Source organism: Rhinoderma darwinii, chromosome 6 (genome assembly GCF_050947455.1).
Source record: "Rhinoderma darwinii isolate aRhiDar2 chromosome 6, aRhiDar2.hap1, whole genome shotgun sequence".
NCBI classification, from domain to species: domain Eukaryota; kingdom Metazoa; phylum Chordata; class Amphibia; order Anura; family Rhinodermatidae; genus Rhinoderma; species Rhinoderma darwinii.
In genome coordinates this window covers 53,350,362-53,372,830 of record NC_134692.1, presented here as the reverse complement: position 1 = coordinate 53,372,830, position 22,469 = coordinate 53,350,362, and the positions used below count along the sequence as shown (strand labels likewise).

The window sequence follows — 22,469 nt, the reverse complement described above, 5'->3', positions numbered from 1 at the left end:
TTTTGTTACAATATACTGCAGGGAAAAACGTGTATTCACGCCATCTTACCTATAAGTCCTTTGGATGATAGTACCTCCTCCCATTGTTCCTGATTATGTATGGTTATCTGTAAATTGCAAAAATGGATAATATAATAACAATTTGCTCACATTCATGGTTTTTCCTTGTGTAAGGGTATGTGCACACGTAGTGTGTTCAGCCGTAAACGTTCCAAAAAACGGCTGAAAAATCAGAACCTGAACGCCTACATACTTCTGCCCGTTGATTTCAATGGGAAATACGGCGTTCTGTTCCGACAGGGTGTTTTTTACGCGTCCGTTTTCCAAAAACGGCACATAAAAAGACGCCCGCGAAAAAGAAGTGCATGTCACTTCTTGGGACGTTTTTGGAGCAGTTTTTCATTGACCCTATAGAAAAACAGCCCCAAAAACGGCCGTAAAAAATGGCGCAAAAATCGCGAGTATGATTAAAAAACTGCCAAAAATCAGGAGCTGTTTTTCCTTGAAAACAGCTCCGTATTTTCAGACGTTTTTTATTTGGTGTGCACATACCCTAAACATACTCTTTATTTAGAGTTTGTTTTAGTATGCATTCATGACATATAGTTAAAGGGGATGTCTGGTTGGGAAAACCCATTTTCATATATCCTATTAATCGGTTCTAAGTTAATACAGGGGGGGGGGGGGGTTTCCCCTGTTCAGTATTTTTATATTTTGGTCAGAGTGTAGAGTTACAAAGGGCATCTCTCTCTCTGGAGGACGTGTCCTGTATCACACAGACAACCTATTGATATGAATTCATGTAATTGTAATACTTATTTTGCCTGTGGTGGCGCTGCAGGGAAATTGAACACTTATTGCAGACTCCAGCTGATCGCTGAGGGTTACAGCAGGGGGTACACTGTAAAATCAGCTCACTGCCAAGGGGCCCTTCTAACAAGTAGGAGTTGTCCAAAGCGGAGAACTTCTTTAAGAGGTATCTGGAATTCTCACCCAGCGCCACTCTGGACCAGGAGAGAATTGCAAAAAAAGTCTCATTTACTGAGCAGCGCACTGCTGCCCCTTCGTTTTCAGCTTTGACCTCTAATGAACATACAATGATCTAGTACAGGGGAAATGTAGTAATAAATGGTGTGAATAAAAGTCAATGATCGCCCATGTAATACAGCAGAGCTGCTTTTTGCAGTGGCTCTTCACCCTGGCTAACAGGTGAGCTTTGAGTGGGGGACCGCACTTTGTGACATCCCAATGCCATATTGGCCCCTGAAGGGACAAAAACCCTGGTTGGAGATATCCAGAATGGCGCTGTTTCGGTAAGTGAATCTTTGGGGGCAAGTACTAGAGCTCCATATCCCTGGGCAAAATCTGAATGATGGTGTTAAGGTTTAAATATTGGGCTGTCATATGATGAAGTGATAACGTGTGCTGACTGGTAAAAAGTTTTATGAATCCTCTGAACAATAACATTAACTATGGCTGCAATAAATAATATATTACTCAGTGTAACTATTACTATTGAGTGCGTCTCACCTGCAGAATGATCTCTTTCTTCTTGCCAGCCATGTCTTCTACAGAGAAGTCGCCTACAGGCCGCTCAGTGTCTATGCTCGGTGTCTCCTAGGAGAAACAACGCTGTTTCTGGGTTTCCATAACAATACAAGAAAGAGGCGTGTCCAAACTTCTCACTCAGGGCGTCCGCGGCGCTGCAGCCAATGGCGTAGATGCAGAGGAGGGGCCTGATATAGCCGCTCTCTTTTCTCGCCCCTACAGCAGCGTTGTAATTTCTCCGTTCAGTACGCTGCGTTATTGGTGTTATTCGCGGTCTCTTGGTGCAGGGATGGCTGTCAATCATCTCTTCGAAGAGCTGTATGTTTATACGGGGTGATAGCGTGAGGTGGTGTCCTGAGGGGGAAGTTGTGTGATTTGTATAATGAAACTTGGTCACAAATAATTTAGGGCAAGTTTCCACTCACCTTAGTCTGGTAAAAGCTTATTGTCACGAATTGTTTTGTCGGTGGTCAACCTCCATGTATACTGCTATAGACGTCTTTCCATACCGCAACTGCTTTTAGGAAATGGGTACATAGAATAAAATACTGGGCCTCAGCAAAGTTTTGAAAGCCCCAACACCCCGCCAGATCAATTAAAGAGGCTCTGTCACCACATTATAAGTGCCCTATCTCCTACATAAGGTGATAGGCGCTATAATGTAGGTGACAGTAATGCTTTTTATTTAAAAAAACGATCTATTTTAACCCCTTAATGACCAGCCTATTTTAGACCTTAATGACCAAGCTATTTTTTACGTTTTTCAATCGTCGCATTCCAAGAGCTATAACTCTTTCATTTTTTTCATCGACATAGCTGTATAAGGACTTGTTTTTTGCGGGACAAGTTGTATTTTTTAATAGCACCATTTTTAGGTACATATAATTTATTGATTAACTTTTTTTGGGGGGGAATAGAAAAAAATCTGAAATTTCGCCACTCTTTTTTTGCGTCCTAAATCTACGCAGTTTACCGTGTGGTATAAATAACAATAACTTTATTCAGCGGGTTGTTACGATTGCAACGATACCAAATTTGTATAGTTTTTGTATGTTTTACTACTTTTACACAGTAAAAACACTTTTTTTTTTCTAAATTATTTGTTTTTGTGTCTCCATGTTTGAAGAGCCGTAACGGTTTTATGTTTTCGCCAATGCGGTTGTATGAGGGCTTTTTTTTTTGCGGGAAGACTTGTCGTTTTTATTGGTACCATTTTGGAGTAGATGCGACTTTTTGATCACTTTTTTTTAAAGTCAGTATTCACAGAAAACAGCAATTTTTCCATAGTTTTTTATTAATTTCTTTACGGCGTTCACCGTGCGGGTTAAATAATGTAATAGATTAATAGTCGGGGTCGTTACGGATGCGGCGATACCAAATATGTGTAACTTTTTAACGTTATTTTCGTTTTTTAATAGTAAAGCATTGTGTAAGGGGAAAAGCTGGGTTTTTCATTTTTTTTCACATTTTTTTTTAAATTAACTTTATTAAACTTTTTTTTAACTTTTTTACTAGTCCCATTAGGGGACTATAATATGCGATTCTGCGATCGCATTTATAATACACTGCAATATTTTTGTATTGCAGTGTATTACTGCCTGTCCGTTTAAAACGGACAGGCATCTGCTAGGTCATGCCTGCCGCATGACCTAGCAGGCATACACTACAGGCAGACCTGGGGGCCTTTATTAGGCCCCCGGCTGCCATCGCAGACACAGACACTCGGCGATCGTGTCGGTGGGGGAGAGAGGGAGCTCCCTCCCTCTCTCCAAAACCACTCAGATGCGGTGCTCGCTATTGCGCACCGCATCCGAGGGGTTAAACATGTGAGATTGATACTTATATCGATCTCACACGGCAGAGCAGGGACGCTCCCAGCCCTCAGCTGCCTCTAGCAGCTGAGAGCAGGGAGATTTGACAGCTCCCTGCTCTCTAAACTTATTCCGATGCCGCGACGTAAAAAGTCTATGGCATCGGAATAAGGCCCGTTAGTGACCGACGTAGAAACACGATGGGCCGGTCACTAACGGGTTAAAACACTTTATTAGCGATTTTTAGTTTTATGCTAATGATCTCTTAATGCCCAAGTGGGCGTGTTTTTACTTTCGACCAAGTGGGCGTTGCACAGAGGAGTGCATGACGCTGACCAATCAGCGTCATGCACTCCTCTCCATTCATTTACACAGCAGCATCGCGTTCTTACTAGAACGCGATGTGCAGCCACATACACAGACATTAACGTTAATCAAGTGTCCTGATAATGAATATACATGACCTCCAGCCAGGACGTCATGTGTATTCAGAATCCTGACACTTCTGACTCTTTTCTGTGAGATTACAGCAAGTCACGCGTAATCTCGCGAGATTACGAGGTAAACGAGATTTCCTTTCCCTTGCTGGAAATCTCACAGAAAAGAATCAGAAGTCTCAGGATTCTGAATACACATGACGTCCAGGCTGGAGGTCATGTATATTCATTATCAGGACACTTGATTAACGTTAATGTCTGTGTATGTGGCTGCACATCGTGTTCTAGTAAGAACGCGATGCTGCAGTTTAAATGAATGGAGAGGAGTGTATAACTCTGATTGGTCAGCGTCATACACTCCTCTGTACAACGCCCACTTGGTCGAAAGGAAAAACACACCCACTTGGGCATTAAGAAACTCATTAGCATAAACCAAAATCGCTAATAAAGTGGTGAAAATAGATCGTTTTTTTAAATAAAAAACACTGCTGTCACCTACATTACAGCGCCCATCTCCTTATGTAGGAGATAGGGCACTTATAATGTGGTGACAGTCTCTTTAAATCAGGGTAACCTCTGCTATATATAGTATTGCCACCTAGTGGCCATATAATTATAATATTTAGTCACTATATACATGCACTCAACACATGCTATGTATAGTTACTGCATATAGGCGCTCGCTACATACCTGCATTCTCACATGAGAACATACAAATACTCACTATGAACATGTAGACAGACATACATACATGTGTGCAATCACTACATGTATTTACGCACATCTACACACTCACTATGGACACGTACATATATTATGCTTTCTTCTGTTCTCTGGGCGCCCCCCGCATTAGGTCAGCCACTACATAGTAAACTTCTCTCTCATAGGTTTAGGCATCAGGCACCCGACCATAAATTGGTAGCCACATACTATCTGCAATTACGGATAGTATAGAACACATGCTATGCTATGGGTCACTGCACGCGACCGTGGTTTTCACGGTCTGCATTGTCCGGAACGCTAAAATAATTGGACATGTCATTATACGGTCTGGAATTGCGGTCCAGGCTCATAGAAGTCAATGCACATCCTGTGTGTGCACAGTCCGAGATTGCGAAAGACACTCCGCGGGCCGTCCGTGCCTTAATCACGGACTGTGCACACCTCTACGGTCGTGTGCATGAGGACTTCTTATATATGGGCTGACCTATAACGGAGAGCCTGCCGGGTGGTCACTCTCTGCTCTAGTGCTGGTTTCAGGCGGCCGTAATTCATCAGTGTTTGTTTTTTTAGCCTCCATATTACGCTCACAATGCCTGTAACTCACTAGATTTACAGAACCTGAATTCAAGAACAATAGTGCTCTACAATTCTCCAATTCCATTCTGGTAGAGGAGGAGCAGGTATTGCGGCCGTATAATTCCAATACGAATATGGAGGCTAAAACGTTGTTACATCACAGCCGTCTAAAAAGGGATTTTCTGAAAACCACTGCAAAAAAAAAAAAAAAAAGCTGCGTTTTTGGGTCATTTCACACGCTGTGGAATTGCGGATTTTCGCTCCAGATTCTGCACTGAAAATCTGCATTCATTTACAGTACAATCCATCTTTTTAAAGCTCCATCCACATGTAGCGGGGGAAAAATCTGCGTGGAATTGATTTTCCAATCTGCAGTGTGTGAATTCTGTTGCAGATTTTCACTGAAGATTTAACCCCTCGCAATACATTGGATGAAATCCGCACCTACACGTGCATATTGTGTCATGGATTTGCTTTGGATTTTTCCATGGATAAAGGCCTCAGCATGGTCTTTCTGTGTTTTTGTAAAGGAAAAAGTTGCTGTAAAAAAAATAAAAAATGAAGCCTGTGAATGAGATGAAATGAGACTGTGAAGGTAGTAGGGGCCAGAAGGGAAGGGGAATTTTGCGTAAATGGCGGAGTTGAGATAAGGTGCAGGGCCCGGCCTCTAGCCCATGTTATCCCATGGCCACTGGAGGCATGCCACTGGGTGCACCATGTATGTGCCAAACTGACATCTTTGTTTTAGGTGGCACTTTTTCATATTTACAGGGTGTCAATATTTTTATAGATTCTGAATCACATGCCTTCATTTTCCTTTCTCAGGTTTTTATGTATGTGTTTTTTTTTTTTTTTTATCTATTTGCCTCCGGAAGCAAAAAGGCTTCAGGGAGAACAATAAGATGCAGTACACATAGGCCTCAATTATTCTGACTATGTATCCATAACTAAACTAACCACTTTACGCTATTGTGCAGTTCTGCTGAAAGCGACGTGGTCAACCAACCAGTGGCGGTTCACGTCTCGCCTAATGCTGATCAGTCCACAGCACTGGATGGGTGTTATTTGTCTGGCAGGAGTGATCTGTCACGGACCTCCAGGCTACCACTTGTGCCCAGGACCTGCCTGATCTTCTTGGATGTCTCCACTTTTGAGGGTGTTTGTATAGATTCTGTAAACAGGACTGAAATGCTACAGATTTTCTATGAGGAAAGATCTACAGCGGATTACTGTCCCAGCCATGTGATTTTTGTTCAAATCTCATCCTCACGCTTCAGAGCATTTTCCCTACGGATATCCGAGCATGCGGCAGATTTTTGAATCTGCAGCGTGCTCATTCTGTTGTTGATGTTCACAGGGAATTTTACTCTCTTTCAGTGTAGGAGTGAAAGCCGCTGTGAATCTGAAGCAAAATCCGCACGTAATTGCAATGTGTTGCGGGAAAATCGACAACAAATGCCCACGGGGCAGCTGAGTGATTCCACCCTGTACCTAATAGAGGCTGGTAGATTCTGTCACTGACATAATCCAGACCATCTCACCCAGCAGAAGTGGTCACATGCTGCTTCGGCCAGGCAGAGAAAGCACCGCTAGGTCTGGTGACTGTGGAGGCCACAACCCTTTGCTTACCGTATGCCGTTCTGTTAATGCCGCATGAATTCAGCACAGGGACGCATATGACGTATGGCAAGACGCCTTGTCTTGTTGAAAGAACCAATACTCCCGATCGTGATCAGTTAAAGGGGTTGTCCACTACTGAACAACTCATGACCTATCTACCGGATACTTTATCAGTATATCGTCGATGCAGGTCCGACACCCGGACCCTGCACTGTTAGGCCTCATGCACACTTCAGTTTTTTCCTTCAGGGTGCTATCCGTTTTTGTCACAGATAGCACCCTGAACCCATTCATTTCAATGGGGCCAGGCACACTTCAGTTTTTTTGACGGTCCGTTGCTCCTTTCCGATCCAAAGTAGAGCATGTCCTACTTTGGTCCTGGATTCCGTGACCGTGAGGCCCATGCAAGTCAATGGGGCCGTCAAAAAAACTGAAGGCACACGGAAGGCATCCGTGTGCCGTCCGTGTGTGACGGAGTCGTTGCCTAGCAACCGCAGGGCGGACAGAAAAACATTAGAAAAATATTACACTAATCGGCAGCCACTTGTCTCTATCAATAACTGATAGAGAAAAGAGGCTGCTGATTAAAAATAAAATAAAAAGCATTTCATACGTACCCGGTCGTTGTCTTGGTGACGAGTCCCTCTTCTTCCTCCAGTCCGACCTTCTTTTGTGACGCGGCAGCCTGTGATTGGCTGCAGCGGCGACATGGATTGAACGTCATCGCTGGAGGCCGGACAGGAGGAATGTAAGTATGAACTTTTTTTTATTTTTTTTTATTGCATTAAAATTGTATGTTCCGCGCGCCGAGCATGGTACTGTCCAGGGTGCTGAAAGAGTTACAGCCGATCAGTGCAGCCCATGAACTCTTTCAGCACTCTGGACAGTACCATGCTCGGCACACTGAAACGGAAACACGGAGTGCACACGGAAACCACACGGCCGCTAAAACGGGTTCACGGACCCGTCAAAAGCGGCCGTGAAAACGGTGACGTAAGTGTGCACGAGGCCTTAAGCAGCTTCTGCTGCCTCCAGGCACTGGATGTTATAGCCCATTATGCGAGTTAAGGAGCCGGAAGCAGTTGGCTCTGTACATAGCATAGCGGCCATGTTACCGAACTGCAGCTCTGCTCCTATTCACTTGAATAGGAGCAGAACTGCAGCTCGGCCGCTATTCTGTGGCCGGAGCCAACTGCTTCCGGCATGTACGTCTGGTGCTCAGAGGCAGCTGGAGTGGCTTAATGGTGCGGGGTCCAGGTGTTGGGCTTCCACAGATCATACACTGAGTACCTATCTGGTGGATAGGTCATCAGTTTCCAGCAGTGGGAAAACCCCTATAACTATGCATAGAATTGGTAGAAGATGTGTCTACATTTTCATTACTGGATTCTGAAACCATAACTGCGCACCAAATGCTGATTTTTGGATCATGAAGCGTCTGTTGCTGCGGCTCGTGTGAATTTTCTGATTGCCTGTACCTAATGTTCTATGAATTAACACACCCGGTTAGATGGAACCACGCTTTATCAGACATGATGTATTGCAACTGGTCCAAGTGGACGTGCACAAACGTACCCAATTACAATACACCCCACTCTTCTCTTTATCCCCCTCTATTAACTCTTGCACAACTGACACTCGGTATGGCTTCAGGTGAAGCAATTTCAGTACATCTCAACATGTTCTGATGACATCCGTCTGCTGGAATAATTTTTGTGTCGATTTTTCTAAAGCTTCTCATAATCCAGCCTGTATTTCTGCAACAACGATGGTTGTCCGAACTCGTGGACGTCTATTTTTTTATTTATTTTTTTACTTTGCCACGGATCCTATGTTACGCCACTACCGTACTAAATCATGTATACTGCTGGAATGGGAAGGTCCGGAAATTAACCATCAAAACAGTGCCTGTGTGTCTGTGAATGAGCCTGTGCATACATAAGCCTCCACTATCGCAGTTCTTTGACTCAAATACGGCATGTTGGAAGCACTCGTGCAACGCTACTGCCCTCCACAAAGAGTACCACTTGATATGATGGGCCTGATTCAGGGAAGGATATTTTAAGCGTTAATTCAGTAACATCTGGATTGGAAGTTAGCATGTGGGATGGGAGTGTTGGTTATAATTTTTCAAGCATTTACTGTGTATAAAGATTAAGAACATGGAGGAGTAGCAGGAAAACAGAATAACATGACTTTGTCATAAGAATTGGACTAAAATGTGAAGGGTCAGAACAGGTAATCTTACCACATATATGCCAAAGTACTGTCTTATGTTTTTTAAGGCTATTTTACATGGGCCAATTATGGGGCAAACGCTCGTTCATCTGGTGATCATATAGTTTTAAAAATGAAAAAATATTATCGTTTCGGCAGCACATCTCCCTGTGTAAACAGGGAGACGCGCTGCCGACACATTAATAATGTATGGGGATGAGTGATCCGAGTAATGAGCGCTCGCCCCCATACTAGCGCCTCGTGAAAGGAGCAAACGAGTGCCGATCAACGAGCTGTCCTGTTGATTGGTGCTCGTTTACGCGGCTCAGGATGGGCCGTTGTAAGAGGACCTGTCATTGATTGTATGAAAACAGGATGAGTATAAAATAAAAAATATAGGCTTGGCTTATCTCAGACTTCTGCAGATAACGTCTGGTCTGTATTGTCTCTGGCTGTATACGTGTCGATCTACCTCTGGAAGAACCGCGCTACCCAATATGATGGGTGTCATTCGTTTTTTAGGGTCCTATTATATGGACTATGAAAACAAGCACTGATCAATGAGACAGCTCGTTCATCTGCGTTTGTTTTCTCCTTTTACAAGGCGCTATGATTTATCTCTAGGGATGAGCAATTGTTACTGCAATCGCTCGTCCCCATACGTTTCCATCATGTCAGTAGCACATCTCTCTGTTTACACAAGGAAATGTGCTGCCGACAGCGATAATATTTATTGCTGCATAAACGACACGATCAGCCGATAAACAAGCGTTTGCTCGTTCATCGGCTGATTGTTGCCCTGTTTACACAGGGCAATAATCGGAACGAGTGTTCATATAAACACTCATTTGCCCAATAATTGGCCTGTGTAAAAGGGCCTTTACACTGATAAAATGAAAGCTGAGTTCTAATTGGTTTCTATGGGCAAACAAAAACCGTTTCCCTTTAAGACCGTTTTGATCAATAAGGCACGGTAAGCATTGTACTGTACAAACCACACAAGGGAAATAGGCCCACCCTGTATAAGACCAGGCTTGCAAATCCCTAGTTACAGTGTGCTTACAAAAATTATTTTTTTTTTATTTTTTTTTTTGGACATCAAGTTGTCATGCCAGCCATGCGGTATGCTATTCCAGGTTCCTTGACCTGGCTAAGATTTATCAGTGCATCTGTGCAGGGAAGTAATTAATATTATCAATTTATCTCCCCCCCCCCTCCTCCATAGGTATCAATCATTAACACAGAAGAAAGAAAATCTGTCAAAGCAAAGTTCAAAACGGTCATTACAAAATGTGACCAAACATGAAATATCTTACAGTCCTGGAAGATACCAGACCTTCAAGAAAAATAATGTGGCATCGAGAAACATAATGTCAGAAACCTTTGCCAAAAGCAGTCAGCACTCAGCCATGGGCACTTACAGTCTTGAAGGTGAAACAATTTTGATCAAATCCACCAAGCTCACCACAACTGTTTGTAAAGGTGAAGATATTCTGTCTATGGAAGAAGAGTCACATCAAGAAAGCAGCTGTGAATTTTCTGGATCAGACTGTATCGCATTAATAGCTGAAACTTTAGGCTGTCAGAGTGACTGTGAGTCTGAGTGCTTTAATTCCCAGTACAATTATGAGGTAACTGATGGCTATCAGTCAGGTGAGTCCAAGATGAACGATGTCCTGCGTTTGTGCAAAGACTGTAAAAATCTTTACAAGAAAGTGAGAAAACGGAAACCTCCTGCCGTCATTGGAGATCCTCGCACTACAGGTTGGTCTGAAGCAAAGCCTTTAGCGAATATAACTCTGGAAATATCTTGTTAGGGTATGTTGACATGTCATTTGTTGCAGAAATTTCTGCGACTAAGGGCAGATTCACACGAGCGTTGCGTTTTTGCGCGCGCAAACGCGGCGTTTTGCGAGCGCAAAAACCATTTGACAGCTGCGTGTGTCATGCGTGTCTGATGCGCGGCTGCTTGATTTTCGCGCAGCCGCCATCATAAAGATGAGGCTTGTCGACGCCCGTCACTGTCCAAGGTGCTGAAAGAGCTAACTCTTTCAGCACCCTCGACAGTGAATGCCGAACACAACAGCGAAAATCCTGTAAAAAAAAAAGATAAAGTTCCTACTTACCGAGAACTTCCCGGCCGTTGCCTTGGTGACGCGTCCTTGGTGACGCGCCTCTCTTGACATCGGGCCCCACCTCCCTGGATGACGCGGCAGTCCAAGTGACTGCTGCAGCCTGTGATTGGCTGCAGCCTGTGCTTGGCCTGTGATTGGCTGGAGCTGTCACTTGAACTGAAGTGTCATCCCGGGAGGTCGGACTGCAGGAAGGAGACAGGAGTAATCGGTAAGTTAGAACTTCGGTTTTTTTTACAGGTTCATGTATTTTGGGATCGCAAGTCACTGTCCATGGTGCTGAAACAGTTTAACTCTTTCAGCACCATGCACAGTGAATCTCTCCCGACGTCGCGGACCGGAATTTTTTTTGCCGGGTTCGGCCAAAACGAGTTTGGCCGAACCCGGTGAAGTTTGCCTCGGTTGTCGGGGTTCGCTCCTCGCAAAGACACTCCGTTTGGATGCTTGGAAACAGAAAAGCACGTGGTGCTTTTCTGTTTCCATTCATCCTTCTGACAGCTGTTGCGCAAACACGCAGTTCGCACGGAAGAGCTTCCGTGCGACCTGCCTGGTTTTCACGCACCCATTGACTTCAATGGGTGCGTGATGCGTGAAATACGCAGAGTTATTGAACCTGTCGCGTATTTTGCGCAGCGAACAAACGCTGCGCAAAATACACGGACTGTGTGTACTGCCCCATAGACTTCTATAGGGCATTGCGTGCCGCGCGAAAACCACGCGGTCTACACGCTGCCAAATCACGCTCGTGTGAATCCCCCCTTAAACCCATACATCTGAATGGGCATGTTTCTGCAGCATGTGCATGTATTTTTACAAACCCCAATCAGATGTATGGAGCAGACCCAGAAATTTCTGCAACAAATACCCTTATATACCCTTATAGCATATATGGACTTTTCTGATATGCCCTTCTAGCATTTCTTAACCCCTTAATCGGGTTGTCTAGTTTAGAAAATTCATTTTCGTATACCCTATTAGGCAATTCTGAGTTAATAGAAGAGGTCCTCTATTCAGGATCCTCATCTCTTCGCCAGAGTGTAGAGCAGTTACAGGGAGCATTTCTCGCTTTGGAGGACTTTTCCTGTGCTGCGTTACACAGACGACTAAATGATTTAATTGTATAATGCTTTATTTCCGGTTTAGAGGGAAGACACAGGATTCCACAACTTAAAGGGAATATGTCGCTAGAATTTTTTTTTTTAGTTAAACAATTATTATTTGAGTGATTACACATTGTTTTAATTTTTCACAAGTCAGGAAATATTATAAATTAGATTCTAATTTATAACATTTCCATGTGCTGGGCACTAGAGGGAGCACTTCCCAAAATTGCATCATGGTCAATGTGGTAAAGCAACCTCATTGCTTTATGCTGCATATTTGGGGTAGACACACTCTAGTGTCCTCACACAATCCCCCCTCCCTTATTCTGGCTAGTGCCAGGAGAAGGAGGGGGTTTGAATCGTCAAACCTCCTACACTGTGTGCCGCCATTTTCTGAGCGACTGCACAGTGTAGGAGGATTAGATACAGTGGTAATCAGACAGTATAACACAAACATACACGAACGTAAAACACACAACACATACACGAACGTAACTTACCTGCTCCTGCTGCCGCCTCCGCTCCTGTTCCTTGCGCCTTCGCTCCCTTGAACATATGGCCGAATGGCGCGACTGGAAGTCGTCATCTTACTGTCCAGCCGCGGCTTCCGGTCCACATGAAAATGGCGCAGCATTTTGCTCTGCCAAAGACCTTCCTTTTGGTCTGTGTGGGAGCGGCGCATTCGCCGTTCCCACACAGACGGCGTATGCTGTAGTGAATGGAACGGCTCCCGTTCGCATTCTCTATGGGGTTGTATGTGCCGTATTCCATCTTTTTATGTGTCGTTAATCGACACATACAGAGATGAAAAAAAAATGGCAGCCCCGATAGAGAAGTAAAAGTAAGAAAAAAGTAAAAAGTAGAACACATGAACACAAATAAATAAAATGTATTTTAATATCATACTAAAAGCAATTGGATAAAATTGCACAGTGCCGTTAATGTTCAGCGCTTACATGCTCCTGAGCCCACGCCATCAGCAGTGGGTGTTAGCTGTAACATATAGCCGACACCCTGCCACAACGTTCGGGATCGAAGCGAGTTAGCTTCAGGGAAATTGAACGCTTTCTGACATGTTTCCCTACAGATTACAGCCTTCTAGCAAGGGTTCCTTGTTAGAAGGCGCTCTCCATTCTGTTTAATGGGAGTTACGGAAACCGCAGAGCAAGCGCTGCTCGGCTTTTTTCGTAACCACTACACAGCACAATGCATGCAGGTTCAGATAGCACCAGCTCTGGGGGAGGGGTGCACAGACAGGGGCCCAACCCAATTCTAGATAAGAAAGAAGTATCCGGCACACCAGTTGAAGTAAAAAAAAAATTATTATTGAAAATCTTAGGTGCCAGTGGCAAAGTGCAACGTTTCGGTCTTCGTGACCTTCTTCAGGCCAGGCCGTGCTGGGGATAATTTTATTATTACGAGCGTTCTGTTTAGTAGAAGCGGCCAGTTAGCGGAGAAATGATCGGAAATGTGGCTTCGGGATCATACCACAGGATCAGTTTGTTTTCTTTTATCATGTAAATGCATAGGTACGTTGGGAAAATAAAAAAAAAGAAATTGGTTGTAAAGGTGGATATAGTCTTCAAAGGATTACTACCATTTTATTTTACTTTTAGTAATCAAACTCTGCATTGGTAGATCTGCAACTTCCTAATTTAGTATAATCACCATTTTTTAATCCGCAACCAGTATATTCACCTCTTTATGTCATGTTGCTATGTTGCATTCCCCATCATACAAATCCTGCGGGGACTGTTGCCATGCGAGATCCATACACCACACTCATGTGCTCGCTGTGTGTACGGATGTCTTCGTCTTCCTGTCCTGCTCAGCGTGCGTGCACCCTTTGTCCTCCTCAAGTACTTTCTGTTAGTAAAGACTGGGCCGGCTGCAATGAATTGGGACTGAGGGCAGCAGTGTCAGTACACGACGTACTGGCAAACACTGCAGTGTGATCCCGCGCCCTCAGACAAGTACTGATTCTGAGCTGTCCTAAACATTTGGAAAAGTGACAGAAAGCTTGCTTAAAAGGTAAAACAACCAGGCAGTGTATATTGCAGCATTTGAAAACTGTATTTTTTTTCTTTTTGAAATGAGACGTACACTTTAAGCCTTAAATGGGTTGGCCACTATTACAAGTATAGCTACATGAATTTAAAATGGGTAAATAATTTTTGCTAATTGTCTATATTTAGTGATTCTTCCTCCTTTCAGAGCCACGATGTTCCCGTATACACTTTGATCCACAGGCACCAGCACAACAGAATTGGATGTATTGTCCATGAAATGGGATTAAAATGGCATCTGCAAGGTCACATGATGCTCTCTAGCGGCGCCAGTGTGAAATCTGCGGCATGCAGTCCAGCAAATACTCAGAACAGCTGATCTAAACGCTCACAAGCTCTTCTATCATCTCTTCTGGACGTCACCTGCTTTGGAGCTCTGAATTACTCCTCGTCCTACTGGTCCCAAAACATCAGCACTGCCTTGCCCTGGGCAGCGCAGGGCTGATCCATGGGTAACCGTGTGGAGAGACTTTATTTACTCACCTCTCCCCATTTCAACACTGATGTATAATGCGGAGGGTAGAAGTGAGTAAATAGTCTCTCCCCACCGCATTATAGCGCTGCCTGGGGACATCGCAGTGCTGGTGTTTTGGGGCCTGTGGGTAGAGGTACGATTTTGAGTGCCAATGCAGCTAACGCCCAGAAGAGATGAGACTGCTTGTGGGCATTTAAATATTTCGCTTTTTTTTGAGCAGGCGCTGCAGGTCGCAGATTTCACACCGCCATTGCTAGAGGGCGTCATGTGACCTGACTTGTGAATACCCATCTCTATTGACATTGCGTCACGTAATGTCCCTTCTGATGCCATTTTAATCACATTTCATGAACCATACATTTAATTGTGCTGGTGCCTGTGCATCACAGTAGACATAGGGATGTGGTGGCTCTGAAAGGAGAAAGAATCGGTAGCTACTTACAATTAGTACGTTGTTTCCCCCCCCCCCCTAATTTCAATTCATGTAGCTTTACTTATGTCAGTAGCCAAGTTGAGTGTCCAGCTGTTGAAGACTACTGGGCCTTCAGGAGAGAAGATAGAAATGGGTTTTTACCAATTGTAGCAGCATTTTAATGGCCATTGTCTCTATTTGGTGTAATGAAAAGCACATTTTTGATGGGAAGTATGTTGTCAGTGTTTTGATGTTTAATCCCTCTAATTCCTGACAAAAACTCCCAACTTGTAGAAGTATCATCTCATAAATACTCTTCACTGCTTCACTGTATTATGACCAGCTTGTGTATTTCAGATCTAAACTCCTGGTATAGTAAATCCTGGATATTTGTAAATCGAATTTCAGCAAGAGGATCCAGGAGAACTCTTAAGAGGTAAAATAAGAAAAATATGTCTTGTAAATAAAAATGTGAGTGATTTCTCTTAATTGGAATGTATATATTAACGTGTAAACAGTCACCCGTTAACTCGCCATGATGTACATATATGTCATGGGGAAGAAGTATTGCGAAGGTTCGGAAACTGAGCTTGCTCCATGTGCAGCGAATCTCCGCTGTATACTACCTTTGACACCATGCTCTAATGGCTAGGATCGAAAATATGATACCACCCGTTTAACCGCCTAGGTGCCGTGGTCAATAGTGGGAGTCCCAAATGACTTGCTCCCTAAGGGGTTAATATTGAAATATCTAATTTTAGCAGTGGGCCTATCATGTTATTAGCAAATTCCCATCTGGTTGACAGATTTGCAGAGCAGCAGTGAGTTATTTAAAATTTTTAACAGCCCTGCATATTCTGTCTTAGAGAAGAACATCGCTTTTCCTGACATGTCTGTTTGGGTATGTTCACATGCAGAGTCAAAAACGTCTCAAAATACGGAGCTGTTTTCAAAAGAAAACCGCTCCTGATTTTCAGAAGTTTTTTGAGCCACTCGCGATTTTCGCTGCGTTTTTTACGGCCGTTTTTGGAGCTTTTTTCAATAGGGTTTATGGAAAACGGCTCCAAAAACGTACCAAGAAGTGTCCTGCACTTCTTTTTCTCTGCCATTTTTTTACGCGTAAAAAAACGCTCCGTCGGAACTGAACGCCGTTTTCCCATTGAAATCAATGAGCAGATGTTTGGAGGCGTTCTGCTTCCGATTTTTCGGCCGAAAATAGGCCGTGTGAACATACCCTTTTAGTAAATACTTGTATTCCCCATGAAAAAAACAATTCTGGAACAGAACTGTGTTTTGCCTTTCCTTTGCTGTTCCTCCTAGAACTTTATGGATACATTTACAACTGGGTGTTACCATTCCCCTTGTCAAAGGAGTGTGTCCCTATAGTCTTACTCTGTCAGCACTGTTCTGTTAGGAGAGTACAGTTGGAATATAAAAATGCTGGGAGTGACGCGCATCTCAGGAGGACAAATCACCTGGATTATAGTCGAGCCACAGGGCCAGGACTTCTGATCGTGGTGTTGGGTAATTATATTGTATTTATAGTAGTATATATTATGGGTGCCGATCTACCGTATTATGAATTTCACTAGTGCTTTTGTCTATAGATCTAAATCGTATCAACTGTTGAGTAATACAGAATTGTATATGGATATTTCATGAAATAACATAATGGAGAATTATGTGGATATTCTAATTGAATATGCTATAGACTTGTATTGCTTCATATATACAATATTGATAAGGAATATTGTAGGGAGTTTCCTGGTCCCTGCTGTAGTGGGTTATAAGATGTGGTTAAAGCTATTCGCACAGTGAAAAAGCTCTTCTATTTAAAGGATCTGGTGCGCCTACTGCCATTTATATAATGATGGAGGGAGTGACTGGTCCCTTGGAGGATAACCCACTTGAAATGAAATAAATCCAGCCCTCTTTACATCGTACTATGATCTGACATTTTGAATACCTAGAGCAGTGGTCTCCAACCTTTCTTACCTAGAGAGTCGCATTCAGCACTAAGAAATGTTGCGAGCCACAATCTAATTGAAGCCATATCGTTGAAGCCATATCGTTGAAGCCATATAACCGATATTAAACAGGAAAAGGCAGGGATACCGTCGGGGTGTCATTAGGGAAAGCTTATCTATATCTTGATACCTTCTGACCTGGAACCATAAAATTAAGGGCTGGCTGTCTAATTGTGACTACAATCATATTTAAAAACGCTGATACCGTGCTCCATATTAGAATCAGTTCACACTGCATTTTTTGTTTCTGATCTTGTTTCGCTGCATTTACATATGCATCTTAATATGTTTTGCACATGATTCCATTTTTTTGTATCTACTGAGTAATCTTTTTTTATGGGGCAGTGCTTATTTTAATGTTTACATTTTACTATACAATTAAAAGGTGTTGTCCAGTGCCTCTCTACCGCCAAGTCTTTAATTGGACGCTTCTGCATGCCGGGCAGTGCAGTTGCTGAGGCAACCGTCCGATGCCCAGTAATCGTCGTGCATGTATCCTATTCTGATTAATAGGACACATGCATGACGCTTGGTGGGTGTCAGACAGTTGCCTCAGTTATTTACCCACCTGGCAGCAGGAGCCGTTTTCTGGGCATAATGTTAAATGGAGTGGAAGAGAGAGGTACTGGACAACCTTACGTTTTAATATAGCGCCATTTTTTTGCTCTGTGTGGTGAGAAACCATACTTCTACTTGCCTTTCTTAAAAGCATAAGCATGGATCCTGACCTCCTCACCAAACCTACTACCTTCCCGCCTTCATGTGCTTGTGACCTTCCATCATCTGACAATTTACTTTACACAACCTTACTTATGAGAGATTGTGGAGGAGGGCAAATAATGACTGTTCCTCCTCTCATGTCAGTCACTGCCTTCCCCAGCACTACAATGTGGGATGGCTGCCTGCCAGACAGCAGCAAATGTTCTAGTCTTGCAGACTCAGCAAGGGTTCGCGAGACACATTTGGCTTGCGGGCCATGGGTTTGGGACCACTGACCTAGAGAATATGTGAAACTCACCGTGTTGTTAAAACTAATAATTCCGCAAAATCAACTGTTAAGGTATAGACCCATTAGGGTAGCTTCAGACCATAGTGTGGCCCCATGCAGACTGGTGGGTTAGAGTGGCTTTCATAGATCCTCCTTTAAAAGTATTGGAGTTTTGTATAATTTCCCTACATGGTGCTCTTATTATAGCATCTGTCTAATTGCCCTGGTGATCAGGTGTCCAGGGTTCCCAAGAGATGCGGATGCTAGCGTCTGTGATTGTCTGGTAGAGCTGCAGGCGCAGTAAACTGTGATGCATGTTCAGTGAGTGACCTAGGACGCCGGTACTTGCGCTGATGGCCAAATCTGCAACTGGATGTCCCCTGGTATGTATCCCAATCTTCCAAGGACACTGTTAATGTTTAACCCCTTAATGACCAGCCTATTTTAGACCTTAATGACCAATCCAATTTTTACGTTTTTCCATCATCTCATTCAAAGAGCTATAACTTTTTTATTTTTGCGTCGACATAGCTGTATAAGGTCTTGTTTGTTGCGGGACAAGTTGTAATTTTTAATAGCAGCATTTTGGGGTACATAGAATTTATTGATTAACTTTTATGAACTTTTTTTGGGGGGAATATAAAAAAAACTGCAATTTCGCCACACTTTTTTGCGTCCTAAATTGACGCCGTTTAACGTGTGGTATAAATAACATAATAAATTTATTCAGCGGGTTGTTGCAATTGTAACGATACCAAATTTATATAGATTTTGTATGTTTTACTACTTTTACACAGTGAAAACACTTTTTTTTTCCCAAAATTATTTGTTTTTGTGTCTCCATATTTGAAGAGCCATAACTTTTTTTATTTTTTCGCTGATGCAGTTGTATGAGGGTTTTTTTTTTTGCAGGACGAGTTTTTATCGGTACCATTTTGGAGTAGACTTTTTGATCACTTTTTATCACATGTTTTTTTAAGGCAGGATTCAAAGAAAACAGAAATTTTTGCATTGTTTTTCATTTTATTTTTTAAGACGTTCACCGTGCAGGTTGTATAATGTAATAACTTTATAGTTGGGGTAGTTACGGACAAGGCGATTCCAAATATGTCTAACTTTTTATCTTGATTTTGTTTTTTTTTTAATAATAAAGCAGTTTGTAAGGGGAAAAAAGTGGGTTTTTCATATTTTTTTTTTCCACTTTTTTTTCCCCCACTCACTATGCGATCCTACGATCACATTTATAATACACTGCAATACTTCTGTATTGCAGTGTAATATGCCTGTCCGTGTAAAACGGACAGGCATCTGCTAGGCCATTCCTCTGGCATGACCTAGCAGGCATACACTTCAGGCAGACCTGGGGGCCTTTATTAGGCCCCCGGCTGACATCGGAGACACAGACATTCGGCGATCTTATCGCTGGGTGCCGGTGGGATGAGAGGGAGCTTCCTCCCTCTCTCCAAAACCACTCCAATGCGGCGCTCGCTATTGAGCGCCTCCATTTGAAGGGTTAAATGGGTGAGATCGACACTGATATCGATCTCACCCGTTCGAGCAGGGATGTCCCAAGCCCTCAGCTACCTCTGGTAGCTGAGAGCAGGGACATTTAACGGTTCCCTGCTCATTTTACTTAGTCTGATGCAGCGCCGTAAAAAAGGCCTATGCATCGGAATGAAGCCCGTTAGTGGCCGCCGTAAAAACACTATGGGGCTGTCACTAAAGGGTTAAAAGCAGCATGAATATGTTTATACTGCACATGTTTTCAGAGAAAAGGAGAATGGAGGTTTTCGATGGTGCTGCCCGTAAGGATTACAGAGTTTTATAAAAACATGATTTAGTTAGTGTAGATTTAAAAATGTTGAGCCAACCCCTTCCTCAGGCTTATACACCAATTATTGAATGGCTGTCCATGTGATGCATGGATGGGTCAGGTCTGCCAGAGTGGGAACTGTTCTTGCCGAGAGGCTCTCTTTAGAAGTGTACACGTTCCATGATAGGAAATATGGACAATGGTTATCTTTATGAGACGACCCCTTTTTTAAAGTTTGTCTGCTTTACCTCCATATGTATGCCCTGTAATTTTTCCTGCAGCATCCCTAAATAAAGGATGAACGCTGGCCCATGGCAATTATTCCATCGATGCGGGGACAAGCACATGAACAGGGATTGTCCAACTGCAAACTCCCTTTAAGTTGGTTCTATAATTGAAGAGGTGTTGCATCATTTGTTTGTTTTTTCTTGATGCTGATAATGGTGTTTAAATATTATATTTTAGAGGTTTGGGAAGTGTTTTGAAGAGTCTTAGAAGCATGCAGATTTCAAGATGTTATCCAACATCTAGGACTTATTGGACATGTTGCAGATCTCACGTATTTCTGAAGAGGTAAAGGGATCATCCAATAATTGTTTAACATGGAGATGCAGAAAATATCTGTGACTTAATAGGGGTGATGTTTGAAGACCAGTTGGGCAGTACTCTAGCCTGAGGACAGTGTAGTGTGCATGGTATTTCAAAATGCATGTTATTGTGTTAGTTGTTTGCTCTAAGCAGTAAAATAAAATAAAAATTAAAAAAACCCTTCTTAGGCACTTATGTAAACCTTTGACATAGTTTTATATTTATTTTTATAAAATTGTGCATCAGTGTGATTGGTGCAACTTCCTAAATACATTATTTTTACTTTTAGAGACACAGCTGCTTTTGTATCCTGTATACAGAGCAGCTGTATCGTTCGCCAAGACCTGGATTCGTCAGGTCTGCGGGACTGACTGGTTCAGTGACAGCAGGTCTTGCGTGTCTCGGACATGCAGGATCCACCTGTAATCTATCACATCTGTTATGAACTTAGATGTGATTGGAAACCGCTCGATCCTGAGTGTCAGAGACATGCAGGACCCGCTGACACTGAACCAGTCAGTCCCACGAACCTGACAGATACAGGATTCAGTGCAAGATACAGCTGTTCTGTATACAGAATACAAAGCAAATCTGAGTTAGGCTTCGTTCACATCTGCGCCATCAAAACGATGGAACCCTTGCACAACTGAGACAAACGGAAACCATTGGGACCGGATCCATCACCATTGAAATGAATGGTGATGGAAACGGGAACCTATATTTTCCGTTTATGTCTGTCAGGGCTCCGTTCCGACGGAAAGCTCTGTCGGAACGGAGCCCTAGTGCAGATGCGAACGAAGCCTTACCTGACCATCAGATGAGTCCATAGAATAGGTCAATCTTACAGAGATTAGCTATTGCAAAGATCATTGGTTTTTTGCCATATTTCCACATAATGTTTCTTTTCTATAGTAAATACGTATTCTAGAATTGAAGTAGCAGAATGAAGTCACATTTTTTTCCTTCAACAAATGTCTTTATATACCGCAACATATTGTGGTGTCCCCAGAGGAGAAAACAGAGTAGGTTTTAATGGTTGGGAAGAGCACTCCTGCTTGACCATTATACTGTGGAAGGCACCATATGAATTTGCCTTACACTTAAGCCTGGGGCAACACATCAGGCATATGAGTGCTTTCAGTTGGGTACCAGTGCTATAAATATATATGTTCACAATACCTTCAAAAGTGTTGTTTTTACATTTTATCTTCATAATAATACAAATGGTGACCCTAATTATTTCTCATGTGCAGCAAATGTATTATGTCCACCATTCATGTTTATATGAAGTTATTAAAATAAGGATCTTATGTTTTGTTCAGAAATCTTCGCTTATGTAAAGTGGAACAGAAGAGATTATTATTTGAAAGTCAAGACAAAAAGAAGAGGAAACAGCCAAATTCTGGTCGCAAATCAAGGAGTTCCGAAAAGTCTATACCTAGCAACCAAGCAAATGAAATTGTGCTTCAAACAGGCAATAAAACACATAAGAACTATAGCTTTGTATTGGATTCTAGCCAGGAAGAAAGTACAAGTCTTGAAATTAAAAGATATAAGTTAGAAATTAAGCACACCGGAAGAAAACCCTTACTGAGACAAACAGAAACTCCCAACAATTCAATAAGTGGTGGTCTAGTGCATAGTCATTTGCCGTGTTTTGACTGTATGACACAACCAGATCAAGAAGGCCGAGTAGTCAATGACCTGCCTCTTGAAATGGAACCCTTTGGACATGATACCAGACCACCTATCGTGTGTTCAGTGCAAAGTGAAAGTTTTAGAGAGCAATTTGTGAGACTGAATATGGGTTATTCTAAAGGTGCTATTATCAATGAGAGCTAAGAATCGAAGTTGGACTTTTTATATTTCATATTACAGATGTATTGTTAATGTTTCTCTTAAATTATTTCTATAAAACTTTTTTCTTTTTTT

The 22,469-nt window shown here is 42.8% G+C and overlaps 2 protein-coding genes across 4 annotated transcripts in view; one reads left to right on the top strand and one right to left on the bottom strand.

The window, feature by feature from the left end:
- NME9 (NME/NM23 family member 9) overlaps positions 1–1,803 on the bottom strand; it is a 25,388-nt gene extending 23,585 nt beyond the window's left edge. For 2 of the 3 annotated variants that reach the window (XM_075829731.1, XM_075829732.1), the window contains exons 1-2: positions 1,531–1,802; positions 50–107 (exon numbers count right to left, since the gene is read on the bottom strand). In XM_075829731.1, the coding sequence (XP_075685846.1) occupies positions 50–107; positions 1,531–1,563 (91 nt within the window). In that variant the 5' untranslated portion in view covers positions 1,564–1,802. Of the gene's footprint in view, positions 1–49; positions 108–1,530 lie in introns of all 3 variants that reach the window. The other variant, XR_012849505.1, reaches the window with a different exon arrangement.
- Positions 1,751–22,469, top strand: LOC142655499 (uncharacterized). The gene is made up of 5 exons (XM_075829734.1): positions 1,751–1,866; positions 10,159–10,697; positions 15,479–15,557; positions 20,415–20,522; positions 21,860–22,469. The coding sequence occupies exons 1-5, from the start codon at positions 1,838–1,840 to the stop codon at positions 22,377–22,379; spliced, it is 1,275 nt and encodes a 424-aa protein (XP_075685849.1). The 5' UTR covers positions 1,751–1,837; the 3' UTR covers positions 22,380–22,469.

Excerpts from the sequence above, each read along its gene's own strand:
- LOC142655499 (XM_075829734.1), top strand. The coding sequence starts at position 1,838 with ATGGCTGTCAATCATCTCTTCGAAGAGCT. Across the intron at positions 1,867-10,158 it reads AATCATCTCTTCGAAGAGCT|GTATCAATCATTAACACAGA; the intron begins GTATGTTTATAC and ends CCTCCTCCATAG. Across the intron at positions 10,698-15,478 it reads TGGAGATCCTCGCACTACAG|ATCTAAACTCCTGGTATAGT; the intron begins GTTGGTCTGAAG and ends TGTGTATTTCAG.